At 34.8% G+C, this 16,597-nt stretch overlaps 1 protein-coding gene across 1 annotated transcript; it reads right to left on the reverse strand.

Moving 5' to 3' along the window:
- Positions 1 to 6,947: 6,947 nt before the first annotated feature.
- Positions 6,948 to 9,587, reverse strand: LOC130452032 (uncharacterized). The gene is made up of 3 exons (XM_056791383.1): positions 9,200 to 9,587; positions 8,441 to 9,003; positions 6,948 to 8,360 (listed from the first exon to the last, which is right to left on the reverse strand). The coding sequence occupies exons 1-3, from the start codon at positions 9,585 to 9,587 to the stop codon at positions 6,948 to 6,950; spliced, it is 2,364 nt and encodes a 787-aa protein (XP_056647361.1).
- Between the last annotated feature and the right edge of the window lie 7,010 nt (positions 9,588 to 16,597).

Below are 16,597 nucleotides of genomic sequence, written 5' to 3' on the forward strand. Positions count from 1 at the left end.
AGCGGAAATAGAATTCGACAATTTACAATCAAAACATAGTGATCATCGACCTCAATGGGCTGCGATGGATGTAAATCTACGATATCTTACCATGTTAGATGCAAATTCACTCAAATATATGATGTGTTTGGACTTAAAATGGCGGAAATGAATTTCGAAAATGTTCAATCAAAACATAGTGATCATCGACCTCAATTGGCTTAAATGGATGTAAATTGACGATATCTCACCAAGTTAGATGCAAATTCACTAGAATATATAATAAATGATATAATTGGACTTGAAATGTCGGAAATAGATTTGGAAAATATTCAATCAAAACAGACTGACCATCGACCTCAATGGGCTTCATTGGATGTAAATCGACGATATCTTACCATGTTAGATGCAAATTCACTCAAATATATGATGTGTTTGGACTTAAAATGGCGGACATAGAATTCGACAATTTACAATCAAAACATAGTGATCATCGACCTCAATGGGCTGCGATGGATGTAAATCTACGATATCTTACCATGTTAGATGCAAATTCACTCAAATATATGATGTGTTTGGACTTAAAATGGCGGGAATAGATTTCGAAAATGTTCAATCAAAACATAGTGATCATCGACCTCAATGGGTTTCAATGGATGTAAATCGACGATATCATACCAAATTAGATGCAAATTCACTCAAATATGTAAGAAATGATGTGTTTGGACTTAAAATGGCGGAAATAGATTTCTAAAATGTTCAATCAAAACATAGTGATCATCGACCTCAATTGGCTTCATTGGATGTAAATCGACGATATCTTACCATGTTATATGCAAATTCACTCAAATATATGATGTGTTTGGACTTAAAATGGCAGAAATGAATTTCGAAAATGTTCAATCAAAACATAGTGATCTTCGACCTCAATGGGCTTCAATGGATGTAAATCGACGATATATTACCAAGTTAGATGCAAATTCACTCAAATATATAAGAAATGATGTGTTTGGACTTAAAATGTCGGAATTAGATTTCGAAAATATTCAATCAAAACAGAGTGACCATCGACCTCAATCGGCTCCAATGGATCTAAATCGACGATATCTTACCAAGTTAGATGCAAATTCACTCAAATATATGATGTGTTTGGACTTGAAATGACGGAAATAGATTTCGAAAATGTTCAATCAAAACAGAGTGACGATCAACCCCGATGGGCTTCAATGGATGTAATTCGACGATATCTCACCATGTTAGATGCAAATTCACTCAAATATATGATGTGTTTGGACTTAAAATGGCGGAAATAGATTTCGAAATATCCAATCAAAACATAGTGATCTTCGACCTCAATCGGCTTCAATGGATGTAAATCGACGATATCTTACCATGTTAGATGCAAATTCACTCAAATATATGATTTGTTTGGACTTAAAATAGCGGAAATAGAATTCGAAAATTTATAATCAAAGCATAGTGATCATCGACCTCAATGGGCTTCAGTGGATGTATATCGAAGATATCTTACCATGTTAGATGCAAATTAACTCGAATATATGATGTGTTTGGACTTAAAATGTCGGAAATAGATTTCGAAAATGTTCAATCAAAACATTGTGATCATCGACCTCAATTGGCTTATATGGATGTAAATCGACGATATCTTACCATGTTAGATGCAAATTCACTCAAATATATGATTTGTTTGGACTTAAAATAGCGGAAATAGAATTCGAAAATTTATAATCAAAGCATAGTGATCATCGACCTCAATGGGCTTCAGTGGATGTATATCGAAGATATCTTACCATGTTAGATGCAAATTAACTCGAATATATGATGTGTTTGGACTCAAAATGTCGGAAATAGATTTCGAAAATGTTCAATAAAACAGAGTGACCATCGACCTCAAAGGGGTTCAATGGATGTAAATCGACGATATCTTACCAAGTTAGATGCAATCTCACCAAATATACGGGAAATGATGTGTTTGGACTCAAAATGGCGGAAATAGATTTCGAAAATGTTCATTCAAAACAGAGTGACCATCGACCTCGATCGGCTTCAATGGATGTAAATTGACGATATCTTACCAAGTTAGATGCAAATTCACTCAAATATATGATGTGTTTCGACTTAAAATGTCGGAAATAGATTTCGAAAATTTTCTATCAAAACATAGTGACCATCGACCTCAATGGGATTCAATGGATGTAAATCGACGATATCTTACCAAGTTAGATGCAATCTCACCAAATATACGGGAAATGATGTGTTTGGACTCAAAATGGCGGAAATAGATTTCGAAAATGATCAATCAAAACATAGTGATCATCGACCGCAATGGGCTTCAATGGATGTAAATCGACGATGTCTTACCAAGTTAGATGCAAATTCACTCAAATATATGATGTGTTTCGACTTAAAATGTCGGAAATAGATTTCGAAAATTTTCAATCAAAACATAGTGACCATCGACCTCAATGGGCTTCAATGGATGTAAATCGACGATATTTACCAAGTTAGATGCAATCTCACCAAATATACGGGAAATGATGTGTTTGGACTTAAAATGGCGGAAATAGATTTCGAAAATGTTCAATCAAAACAGAGTGACCATCAACCTCGATGGGCTTCAATGGATGTAAATCGACGATATCACACCAAGTTAGATGCAAATTCACTCGAATATATAAGAAATGATGTGTTTGGACTTAAAATGTCGGAAATAGATTTCGAAAATATTCAATCAAAACAGAGTGACCATCGACCTCAATGGGCTTCAATGGATGTAAATCGACGATATATTACCAAGTTAGATGCAAATTCATTCAAATATGTAAGAAATGATGTGTTTGGACTGAAAATGGCGGAAATAGATTTCGAAAATGATCAATCAAAACATAGTGATCATCGACCGCAATGGGCTTCAATGGATGTAAATCGACGATATCTTACCAAGTTAGATGCAAATTCACTCAAATATATGAGAAACGATGTGTTTGGACTCAAAATGGCGGAAATATATTTCGAAAATATTCAATCAAAACAGAGTGACCATCGACCTCAATGGGCTTCAATGGATGTAAATCGACGATATCTTACCAAGTGAGATGCAAATGCACTCAAATTTATGATGTGTTTGGACTTAAAATGGAGGGAATAGATTTCGAAAATGTTCAATCAAAACAGAGTGACCATCAACCTCAACTGGCATCAACGGTTGTAAATCGACGATATCTGAACAAGATAGTTGCAAACTCACTCAAATATATGAGAATTGATGTGTTTGGACTTAAAATGGTGAAAATAGATTTCGAAAATATTCAATCAAAACAGAGTGACCATCGACCTCATTCGGCTTCAATGGATGTAAATCGACGATATCTTACCATGTTAGATGCAAATTCACTCAAATATATGATGTGTTTGGACTTAAAATGGCGGGAATAGATTTCGAAAATGTTCAATCAAAACATAGTGATCATCGACCTCAATGGGTTTCAATGGATGTAAATCGACGATATCTTACCAAGTTAGATGCAAATTCACTCGAATATATGATGTGTTTGGACTTAAAATGGCGGAAAGATGCAAATTCACTCGAATATATGATGTGTTTGGACTTAAAATGGCGGAAATGAATTTCGAAAATGTTCAATCAAAACATAGTGATCATCGACCTCAATTGGCTTAAATGGATGTAAATTGACGATATCTCACCAAGTTAGATGCAAATTCACTAGAATATATAATAAATGATGTGTTTGGACTTAAAATGTCGGAAATAGATTTGGAAAATATTCAATCAAAACAGACTGACCATCGACCTCAATGGGCTTCATTGGATGTAAATCGACGATATCTTACCATGTTAGATGCAAATTCACTCAAATATATGATGTGTTTGGACTTAAAATGGCGGGAATAGATTTCGAAAATGTTCAATCAAAACATAGTGATCATCGACCTCAATGGGTTTCAATGGATGTAAATCGACGATATCTTACCAAGTTAGATGCAAGTTCACTCAAATATATTAGGAATGATGAATTTGGACGTAAAATGTCGGGAATAGATTTCGAAAATGTTCAATCAAAACAGAGTGACCATCGACCTCAATGGGCTTCAATGGATAAAAATCGACGATATCTTACCATGTTAGATGCCAATTCACTCAAATATATGATGTGTTTGGACTTAAAATGGTGAAAATAAATTACGAAAATATTCAATCAAAACATAGAGAACTTCGACCTCAATGGGCTTCAATGGATGTATATCGACGATATCTTACCAAGTTAGATGCAAATTCACTCAAATATATGATGTGTTTGGACTTGAAATGACGGAAATAGATTTCGGAAATGTTCAATCAAAACATAGTGATCATCGACCTCAATGGTCTTCAATGGATGTAAATCGACGATATCTTACCAAGTTAGATGCAAATTCAATCAAATATATAAGAAATGATATGTTTGGACTTAAAATGTCGGAATTAGATTTCGAAAATATTCAATCAAAACAGAGTGACCATCGACCTCAATGGGATTCAATGGATGTAAATCGACGATATATTACCAAGTTAGATGCAAATTCACTCAAATATATGATGTGTTTGGACTTGAAATGACGGAAATAGATTTCGAAAATTTTCAATCAAAACAGAGTGACGATCAACCCCGATGGGCTTCAATGGATGTAAATCGACGATATCTTACCATGTTAGATGCAAATTCACTCAAATATATGATGTGTTTGGACTTGAAATGACGGAAATAGATTTCGGAAATGTTCAATCAAAACATAGTGATCATCGACCTCAATGGTCTTCAATGGATGTAAATCGACGATATCTTACCAAGTTAGATGCAAATTCACTCGAATATATAAGAAATGATGTGTTTGGACTCAAAATGTCGGAAATAGATTTCGAAAATGAGTAGTCGTTGAGGCGGTTCAGGCAGACAGCAGACATCCGGTCCAGCCGCTCTGACCGCAGCGCTAACCGCAAGTCGAAAGCAGTGATAACAGCGTTTACTATACTATGTGTAAACGTTCTAATCAAGATACATTAATTAATCAATTTATTCAATTAAACAATTTAATTGCGGTGGAACTGAAAGTTTTAGACTTTTGTGTTTGAAGGATTTTGATAATTTCAGCACATCGCGCGTCAAGCATCGTAGATAATGAAGGTCTTTCGTGACAGTAAGATCCGCATTCGATAATGAATATACTTAATTGTCCGCTCTGTATATAAAATAAATATACATTTATCATGCAAACTGTGGGTATAATGAATTATATTCCGCCTTGTCTGGCCTGTATGATAACGGCGAAAAGGGTGTAGTTACTAGATTATCCAGGTCGTCGAAAAAGTTACTAAACACTCTATATAAATAATATTAAGAATTGTGCATTTGTTGTTGAAGTGTATAAAAATTATTTTATCACAAAGCCACAAAGGACGATAAGAACAACGGTCCGTGCTGAAAAACACTTTATTCGGGTCGACGAAGTGAAAGTAGACCGTGTCTTTTTGGAAAAACAAACAGGTGCGTGTGAACAGGAGCCATCCTGAAGCATGTTTAAAAAGGTAAGTCACTTTGTTAGGCATTCACAAGTATTTAACGCTTTTACTATTTATGTATCGAATATGTCTAATAAAATAATATTTTTACTGTCAATGGCTACAGAACCATTACACACACAGTTGTAGTGAGATTAGTGGTGTAGTTTATTTTAAAGTTACATGGTGGGGCAACGGCAATAGAGTCGGAGTAATAGAGATTTTTACACCTCCTAAACAATAGGTAATAAAATTTTTGTTATTTATGAAAAATATAGTTTCTCCTACTAACAATCCTAACAAGACAGCCTTGACGATCCGATATAAAATCGAGAAGCAACATCATCCAATTACTGGTAAAACTAACGTTTTATCAAAATTTACTATTTTTCTTGGTCTTCGCGATATTTTTTCTGAATCCCGTGAAAGTGTGTTTTTAACATATCTATTGAGGAATGAGTGTCTAAAAACCTCTCTCGAAACATATCTAACCGCAAGTCGAAAGCAGTGACAACAGCGTTTACTATACTACGTGTAAACCTTCTAATTAAGATACATTAATTAATCAATTTATTTAATTAAACAATTTAATTGCGGTGGAACTGAAAGTTTTAGACTTTTGTGTTTGAAGGATTTTGATAACGTGAGCAAAAAATTTTGCATACAAGGTGGTAAAAAGTTTTTAGAAATTATGTAGTAATAGTTGATACAATATTTTTTCGAAAAAAATATTCCGAGACCTTCCTTGGCTATAATTTGATTTTCTCGATCATACACTAAAAAGGCGTAAACAAAAACGTACAATGAATAGTCCTTTTCCACAGCACCTAGGCGGTAGAACTAACGATGCGCTGTATTCAATCTTTAACGTGGCAAATACATCCCCAGTAGGCTTACGAACCACTAGTTATTGCTGAATCATGTCTAGACTTTGCAGCATCTTTTCATGGCTCTTCATGAGTAGCATCTTTTAATGGCTCTTATAAATTAATGACTCTTAGATAAACTAAGCTATCACTAATTGGTGGCATCTTTTCTTGACTACTATTTGTTGGCATCTTTTTGTGGCTGAGTCTCCGAGACGATTCAGCAACATATCTTTTAATCATTATAAATGTAAACTCATAATATTGCACCTTGATTTAAATAAAGACTTTAAATAATTTTTCAAATTCTGTTTAATAATTTTAAAAATATTTATGTACTTTGATGAAAGGGTATAAGGAAGGGATAGGAAGGAAATAGCTATGGAAACAGCTGATATTTAATACAGCTAGCATGTTAAATCGAATGTTTGCGCAGAATAGCTATGAACTGACCTCTCAACCTCACTCTGTTTTTCTTAGGTGGATAACTTTACAAAAATACTACTTAAAAAAGATTACCAATACTAGATGCATTGCCGTTTGTATCCATAAGGAACAGAGTCATAGTTTTCAATTCGTTTCCGTTTAGTAAAAGTGGTGCGGAATACTTTAGTTACCTCTTTGGTGACGACAGAATGGATGGTATTTCTTAATATATTTCGAGTAGTTACGTACCCTTCGGTGGCATCGTTAAGGACCATATTTTTTAATTTATCGAAATTTACTTGTTTATGTGTGCTATAATTAAGTGTTATCCCTTTAACTTTTATAATATCAATGGTTTTATCTTTATCTGTTGAATAAACCCTATAAACATAGAGCTTAGGGCCGCCAGAGACAAAGTCTGTAATATAACTCCCCTCACCGTATTCAGCTAGCTCGTCCGTCATCTCGCCGAGATAGCTTCCAATGGGTACTTCATACGTATCTTCAGGGCGCGAGACGTAGATAGCAGAATCAGTATCGTGGTACATTACTCTATCACCTAGTTTCTCGAGATATGAATATAGTTTTAGTCTAGCATGTGCGGTCATGAAGGCTGCCAAAAAAACATTTACGGTCGGTAGAGAAGTGTATGCCTCATCTTTAAAGGACCAGTTAACGATGAGAGTGTTCTCGTTAACTGGGAATATATGGTTAACTTCTTTGTAAGGCTGTGACAGAATATCTAATAGTTCTGCTGGGTCATTAACAATAGAACATTTGCTCTGGTTCTCTAATTGTCCAAGTTTTCCCCAGAAGCTAGTAATTATAGATTTGCCGACTTGTCTACGCCCAGAATTGTACGCAATTTCATCGGGGCTTAGCTCTACTCCCTCTCTGTCAAAATATTCTTTTATATACATCTTTTTGTCTTCATCAGTCTTACACTCTGGAGGCCACCCGCTAACTTGTTGTTTTATTTTTAAAAATTTAGAAATATATTCAGCAAAAAGACCGCCAGACTTTGTGGAAGGATCGTACTGTACAGTTTCATATTCCCAAATTTCATATATATCTAATATTTTATAGCCTGTTTCCAAAGCTTCTGTCACCTCGTCCATTACCCAAGTCCCCGTAATTGCACGCTCTTCGTCCGCATGACTACACTCTTCCTTTAACATATTTTCATAACAAGTACGGCATAGAGGGAAAATTAATTTATTGTTTGTTTTATATGGAAGAACGGGATGATAGAGATTTGTAGGTGGTAACACTTTACATTTAATTAATCCATTTGTAGTCTTTAGATCTAAAGCATAACATGCTTCTCCCACATAAACCTCTGAGTAACCTATGGGGTATTTTCCATATTTGTTTATGTACGGATAGAGGCTGCAAATATCCCGATAATTTATTTTCTCCCCTTCCTTACAAGAATAATATAATTTTGTGGCGTCTGTTCGCCCACCGTAAAAAGCGTCACGAGGCTCCAGAGGTGTTTGTGAAAAGAGAGGCTGATTTCAGAATTTTCAGACATCTCCCGACGAAAATCACACTCCCATTTCACAAGCACTTCGTAACCTAACTGTCTTACTTTTTCATTTTTTGCCGAGGTTGCTTCGTAACGTTGTTCATATGTGAGGGATGGATCCTCATAGGTAGGTGTGCCACGTTTGTATTTAATACATTTTGGACACCCATGAAAGTAACAACCCTCAAATTCAAAGACTTCTCGTGTGATATTACAGTACCCGTCCAACTTAAGACCGTTAATAACAACTTCTCTGCCCCGAGATGCGTGTTCTATTTTTATACCTCTCTGCCGTTCTTCCCAAATCAGCCATTGAATTGCTATCTTTGATTGTTTATCCCGACACCTATAGCCATTCTTTGGAATCAGACCGATGGTATTTGGCTTCAAAAAATTTCTGCGGAATATCTTATTACACGCCCCGGGTAGAGTAATAGCTTCTGTAAAAGGATCCACCCCTCCTTCTTTTAAAAGCAAATCTCTGAATTTCAAGCATGAGCGAGCGAGAATACTGACGTCGTCAATGCAGTACGCTATGATTTCTTTTTGGAAATCAAAAACGTAGTTTTGCTCAGAGAGACCTTTGTGCCAGGATATAAGTTGATTTCTAGCATCCTCTTCCTCGTCTAATTTTGGAACATATTTTAAACTGTCAGGGTCATAGTATTCGAGAGCAGGTAACGGACCAATATAGTTCCAATTTTTTTTTTTATTAAATAAATGTGGAAAGTACCCTTTTTTCATATTTTTTAAATCAGACTTTTGGTAACTTTGCTAGAGGCATCGGAAAATAATTTAGCGAGTCGATAAAACTGACGTTACCCACTTTTAATTGTAATAGTTTTGTTCCTCGTGTAATTAGTTCAGGTGTGAGATCTGTCTTTGTCATTATATGATTTAACATAACCTGATTATCGTTGAGTCCACCTGCATGACCAACTACGATGATTTTCTTGAATAGAGTGCGCTGGTTTAATACATATTCCATAAAACGAGCAACGGGGTCTATTTTTAGAACTTGGTATCTAACACCACAATCACACCATTTTATATCTGTACCTATACATAGTGCACTGTGTTGTTCAAACACACACAAATTACAGTTATGACGATGAGTACCGTCAGGCATAACCTCTTCTTGTGTACACTCGAGGTCGTAAAATATGAAGAGAGTACCGTCCATTGTGGGTTTATGTGTATCTACTGGCATGTAACAGTTGTGGGGAGAGGGTTTAAATTCTCTACACACTTTACAGAAAATCTAACCACATGTATGTACTCTATCTTTCCTAAAAGTTTTTATGCATAATGTACAAGCTACCACCCGGTCGCAGAGTTTAGTCTGAATGTGATAAGCATAACAATTTTGCCCTCTAAAATAGCGATTACAGTTGGTGCACACAATTTTTGTGCTAAAAGTACAAGGTGGAACTTGTTCACAGGCAGGACAATTTCTTTCACAGAGGTGTGAGGTCTTGTGTGTGTAGGGGCTGTGACAATTTTCGCAGAAATATGAACAGCAAAAAGCAGATGTTAAAGAAATTATTACGTTATAGTGATTTTCGTGATACAGCAAATTAATTTTCTTACAGCCACCTATTCCTTCAAACACGACATCACGACCTTTTGCACCATAATTGTAAACAGTTAAAGTATAGTCTGTCAAATATTCTTGAAATTTATTCAATTCTTTCTGGTATACCACCACCCTCTTTGGGTATCTCGATACCACTAGATTCTAATAGCTCTAGAGTTTTTTGCGTCTGAAGCCCCGTAATTTTACGAAGCTTCGTTTTGTCGGGGTCATTATCAACATATGCTTTGGCCACAACTATGGCTCTAGCCAGGCATAGGTGGTCTTTATTAACTATTGTTATAATACCACTACGACGAGCACATTCTTCGTCAAAGTTGTTATATTTAGGCCCACGCAAATTATCTTTACCGCTAGGTATTTTTACAGTTGTTGCCCCGAGACAAAACGTTTCGGTATCGAAAGCCGACGAATTAGACTGGTACACTTTCGAAATCATATCCCATATATCTTCAAACTTTATTTGTGAAGCCTGTCGAAAAGACAACCATCCATCGCCACGTGTAAACTCTTTAGAGCAAAAAGTAAAACCGATCTGATCACTTGACTCTGTTCCTTCAGTTACTCTAGCGACAACGCCCTTAAGACCGTCTTTGATCCATTTTAATAGATCATAGTCTTCGGGAGCCGGACGAATCTTAAACTCTATATGTCTACCTGTTAAACCAAATTCACGAACTTTCTTAACAATATTTTTGGTTACCAAAAACTTTTCCATTGTTTCAAACAGTAACAAATTCTATAAATAAGTCAAGATAAAAAAATGAAAAACACAATAGTGAAAAAAGAAAAGTTTTTCGACAAAACTCAAAAAATCCTAAAAATGTTCGATAATCAAAAATTCCAAAAATTTTTCAAAAGTCGAAAACTCACAATCAAAAATTATTTTAGACTTACCGCAAGAGCACGTCTGAAACGTCACGAGAGCTAGAGAGAAAAGAGGCTTAGCAGCTCTGTGACCTGCTTTAAATAGAGAAAATTTGTGGGCGTGGCTTGAATGCTGTCACGTGATCTTCTCAAGAGAAAATATCTTTTTCCGAGGTTCTTAACATATGATTTGTCTTTTTGAGGTTATTAACATATGATTTGTATTATTTAATCAGGGAATTACTACTGTGAATCATTTATAAAGATATGGGTGTAATTTTTCGAGTTTGAAACGCTTAAACCAGCGTGTGGTCAGATAACCTCACTTTTATTATTTCGATAACGTCTGGCTTTATCAGCTGTTATGATTAATGTGGAATCTCCTTTCCAAAATAAAAGCTATTCTATTGAATGCTAGTGGCTAAATCTAAAAATTGAGAAAATTTTAAAAATACGTGAAAGATATTTCAAATTAAGTATATGGTGGTAAAGTGAAGCGCTTGCATATAAACATAGATAAGAAAAATGGTGATAATTTGAACAGTTTTTATTGAAAACTCTTATCTCTAAAAAAGGTATTGCGCAATTTTAGATAGCATTGCATAATTAGTGAAAATGTCTGAAAAGTGGCGTGACAAGCATAAAATAGTGATAAGAAAATTATTTGAAAAATTTCATTTGAAAAGTTTATTGAAAACTCTCTAAAAAGGTATTGCACAATCTTAGATGACATTGCATAATTAGTGAAGAAAGTTGAATAAATTGTCTGAAAAGTAGCGTGACAAGCATAAAATAGTGATAAGAAAATTATGATTATTCTTCTCAGTGCAAAATTATAGTTTAAAGTTGTTGCTAGTTAAGAAAATTATAATAATTTGAAATCCTCATTGAAAAATGATTTATAATTAAAAAGGTACTGCATAAACTTAAAAAGCTAAGTATAATACCGAAAACTTTTATAAAATTGCTATAGTTATTCATTAATGTAAAACTTGTAATATAGGATAATTAATATTTAGAGGTGGTTTTGGAAAATGGTGCAAAGTAAAACAATGTAAATCGAGAAAAATATTTTATTAATAAATAAATTTTTACAAAATAATACAATATGAACATTTTTATCTAAACACTATTAGAGTTTTACTGAAGTAATTTTCAAACAAAATGTTTCTGTGCTAAATCCCGTTGAGTTGGATTGATAGATGGAAGATATAGTATCCCACACGTCATTAATAGACACATATTTGGCTTTCTTGAAATTAATCCATCCTTGTCCTTTAGCGAGTTCTTTGGAGCAGAAAGTGAAGCCTACATAAGCTTCGGGCGACAATTCTTCAGTTCCTTTACGAACAATTTGGTTGATAGCCTCTTTTACCCATGCTACTGGATCGGCACCTTCTGAGATCTCTTTAATTCTAAACTCCAAAGTTCTGGCTGATACACCAAAGCGTTTACATGTTCGTGATTCATCTTTAATTATTATAAATTATTCCATAATATACGTCTATTCACTACAAGAGGTAAGACAAAAATGGGGTACGCGCGAATGAGCTGCTTAATATATAGAACTTTTTTTTTTGAACCAACATTCTTTACACCAAGCTGTGAACTTGTAATATTCGATTCCTTTCCGGTCACAATTGTACTTTTCATCGTGCTGGTATACTTCTTTTTTCTGACAAAAAGAACAAAAACTTAATCCGCAGTCGCTGCAGTTACACGCTTTCCCCCAAGCACAATTAGGCATCTTCACTCTAGAACGGTTCGTCTTGAAATGACTACCAGAGCCTTTGGAAATGTCTTTTATTCGATTATGTCTGCTCGCCTGAGCTCTTCAATTATTTCCCAAATTCTTCTTCTTTGTTTAAATATTTAAGTGTGTTTACGAGATTATTTGGTCCATTTGGCATCTTCGCTGTAGAACGGAATTCAACTTATTTTTATTCGATGATACCTGCTGTCTTAAGTTCGTGAATTATTTGATGGAATTCATCATCTTCTCTGTTGAGCTGTTTTAGACGATCAACAAGTACGTTCGGGTCTGTCCAACCTTGGAGCCACGTAGTTTGTCTTGGATATTTCCTCACTTTTCTACGGCAATTGTTCTTACATAGAGGCTTAATAATCTCATCAAATTTAGTTGATCGTTGTTGATGTTTTAAAAACCCTCTTGAATCTCTATGTACCCCCGACAGTTATAATATTTGCCTATATAGTTGCAAATCGGTGATGGTAAAAGCTCGCGGGGTTCTGCAAAACACTAGCTGTTGTAAGCTGGGTGTATTTTTAAATATTTTGTTGTCTACAATTATATTTTCGTCATTGAATTCTAAGCGAGAGCGTCCAAGTAGCCATTCTCTATTTTCAAGCACAGGTCCATATATCGAATCATTGTCGTTGCATGTAACACTGTATTGATTTGATGGTGACTGCTCTATATCCTGTAAATCGTGATTTGGTTGTTCTGTTACGTATTGTATATGTCCGTCTTGATGTGATAATATAGTTTCAAGTGGTTCTGTCACAGGTTTAAATATACGTTGAAGCTGTTCTTCATGGCCACGTTCAGACCTTTTAAGTAAATTATACTTTTCTCGAACAGCTTTAGCAAGCTTTGGCACCTGTTGCTTATATGACATCCTGATGTTAAATGAACATTATATGCGAGTGAAGTTCTATTTACAGCATTGATATCTGCCTTTCCACTGACACGTACCTGACTGACGTACACCTGACGTATATCTGACACATACCTGACATGTACCTGACACGTACCTAATACGTACCTGATACGACGATGTGACACCTGTCAACGTTATCTGTCATAGCTGTCAACGTTATTTGAACCATCTGACGACACTGTAACGTGTAAGCTGCCCCATCTGACGACGCTATGACACGTAAGCTGACCCATCTAACGACACTGCGACACGTAAGCTGACCCATCTAACGACGCTGTCGCTTCTAGCAACGCTGTACCACGTAAGCTGTCGCTTCTGCCAAAGCTGTGACGTGTAAGCTGTCGTACCTGACTGACGTACACCTGACGTATATCTGACACATACCTGACACGTATCTGACACATACTTGACATGTACCTTACATGTATCTGACACGTACCTGACACGTACCTGATACGTACCTGACACGTACCTGATACGTACCTGACACGTACCTGACTTGCAGTATTTAATCTTAGCAATAGAAACCAGTGAGCAGGTGGTGTCTTTCTTCTGTCGGGGGTGGTAAAGATACGGGAAAGTGTAGAGCGAGAATACTCCTTTCCAAGGGATGAGGAGACATATGTACCACCGCTCCCTAGAGAGGAATAACATACCTTATTGTGGAAAATAAGCGGGTATTTGTAATATATACTTTTTAATAGTTTTCACTCATGCTTCTGGTAACTATCTGTCAATGTTAACCTTATTTTTCAACGGAATATAAAATAGTTTTAGAAAAAACAATTCATGCCTTGTTCATTTTTTTAAAATAAAAAATTTACAAATTTTGACATAATTTTCTAGGGATTTTTTCTTTTCTATTATGATTTCTCAATTTTCTAATGTTAGAGGGGATGGCTAAGTTGGTTGTTCATTTTTTTTGTTTCAGTTTAATTTTTCGAAAATACTTATAGTGTTTTTAAAATAAAACATTTTTACAAACTTGACATATTTTTTCTAGGGCTTTTTTCTTTCAATTTTCTAATATTAGAGGGATAGCTAGGTTGATTGGATGAAAGTGGCTATTATTGTGTTATTAAAATAATAGAGGAAGAATATACACTGTTTAGAAATGAAATGCATTTCCTCTAATAATTTTCGTCTTCTGACGCGCTAGTCAGAACTTCACAGCTAAAAAATGATTATTCTGTTTTTATTCTTTTTTTAAAACGTATTATCATTTCAGGTCGGATATCTCGTATATTCTATATCAGAATTTGAATGTAATGATATAAATATTTGTGTATTAATAACTTACTAGTAGAGGACCGGCTCTCCCAACAACTTCAACATATCATCGCTACAAATAATTATATTCTTCTATTTGCCACGTTAAAGATTAAATACAGCGCATCGTTAGTCCTACCGCCTAGGTGATGTGGAAACGGACTATTCATTGTACGTTTTTATTTACGCCTTTTTAGTGTATGATCAAGAAAATCAAATTATAGCCAAGGAAGGTCTCGGAATATTTTTTTCGAAAAAATATTGTATCAACTATTACTACATAATTTCTAAAAACTTTTTACCACCTTGTATGCAAAATTATATAATAGGCGATTATTCGTAACATTTTTTGCTAAAATTATCAAAATCCTTCAAACACAAAAGTCTAAAACTTTCAGTTCCACCGCAATTAAATTGTTTAATTAAATAAATTGATTAATTAATGTATCTTAATTAGAAGGTTTACACGTAGTATAGTAAACGCTGTTGTCACTGCTTTCGACTTGCGGTTAGATATGTTTCGAGAGAGGTTTTTAGACACTCATTCCTCAATAGATATGTTAAAAACACACTTTCACGGAATTCAGAGAAAATATCGCGAAGACCAAGAAAAATAGTAAATTTTGATAAAACGTTAGTTTTACCAGTAATTGGATGATGTTGCTTCTCGATTTTATATCGAATCGTCAAGGCTGTCTTGTTAGGATTGTTAGTAGGAGAAACTATATTTTTCATAAATAACAAAAATTTTATTACCTATTGTTTAGGAGGTGTAAAAATCTCTATTACTCCGACTCTATTGCCGTTGCCCCACCATGTACTTTTAAAATAAACTACACCACTAATCTCACTACAACTGTGTGTGTAATGGTTCTGTAGCCATTGACAGTAAAAATATTATTTTATTAGACATATTCGATACATAAATAGTAAAAGCGTTAAATACTTGTGAATGCCTAACAAAGTGACTTACCTTTTTAAACATGCTTCAGAATGGCTCCTGTTCACACGCACCTGTTTGTTTTTCCAAAAAGACACGGTCTACTTTCACTTCGTCGACCCGAATAAAGTGTTTTTCAGCACGGACCGTTGGTCTTATCGTCCTTTGTGGCTTTGTGATAAAATAATTTTTATACACTTCAACAACAAATGCACAAGGCGGAATATAATTCATTATACCCACAGATTGCATGATAATCTCGTTGGAAGTAATCACCATAGCAACAACGCATTTCCTTTTTGAAGTAAACTGTTCATAAAACCTAGAATATGATAACGTTTCTTTTAGCGTTCCTGTTTTGAAAAACAAAATGCTTTATATAAATCCCAACCGTTATCTTTGTAAAAGATTAATTTTAAAATTTAAAATATCATTTCTAGGCTGCCCTTGAAACAAAAACTGCATTTCTGTGCGCTGCAAAGTCATACGGAAGTGAAAACCACAAAAATGGATTATTAGCAAGCTGAAGATTCAAGGCATCAACTTTTGATGAAAAAACCACAAAAGGTATATTTTTTCAAACATGATAAATACGTATATATTGTTATCACTTTCGCTATATTTTTACATTTTTTCGGATGATACAAGAGTTATAATTTATATACAGAGTGTTAAAATATTCTTTTTTATATTTTACGATCGATCGAACAATAAGATCTCATAATTCTCTATCAACCCTTGCTCGCGGCTCTCGTCGGATCTTACAATATTACGATACATAAATAGTGAAAGCGTTAAATACTTGTGAATGCCTAACAAAGTGACTTACCTTTTAAACATGCTTCAGAATGGCTCCTGTTCACACGCAC

The sequence above is a fragment of the Diorhabda sublineata genome, unplaced genomic scaffold, assembly GCF_026230105.1.
Source record: "Diorhabda sublineata isolate icDioSubl1.1 unplaced genomic scaffold, icDioSubl1.1 Dsub_13, whole genome shotgun sequence".
Classification (NCBI taxonomy): Eukaryota; Metazoa; Arthropoda; class Insecta; order Coleoptera; family Chrysomelidae; genus Diorhabda; species Diorhabda sublineata.

Coding starts and splice junctions, on each gene's coding strand:
- LOC130452032 (XM_056791383.1), bottom strand. CDS start 9,587: ATGCCAGTAGATACACATAAACCCACAATGGACGGTACTCTCTTCATA. Junction 9,004..9,199: donor ACTATTACAATTAAAAGTGG/GTAACGTCAGTT, acceptor TTCCAAAATTAG/ACGAGGAAGAGGATGCTAGA. Junction 8,361..8,440: donor CCTCGGCAAAAAATGAAAAA/GTAAGACAGTTA, acceptor TTCTGAAATCAG/CCTCTCTTTTCACAAACACC.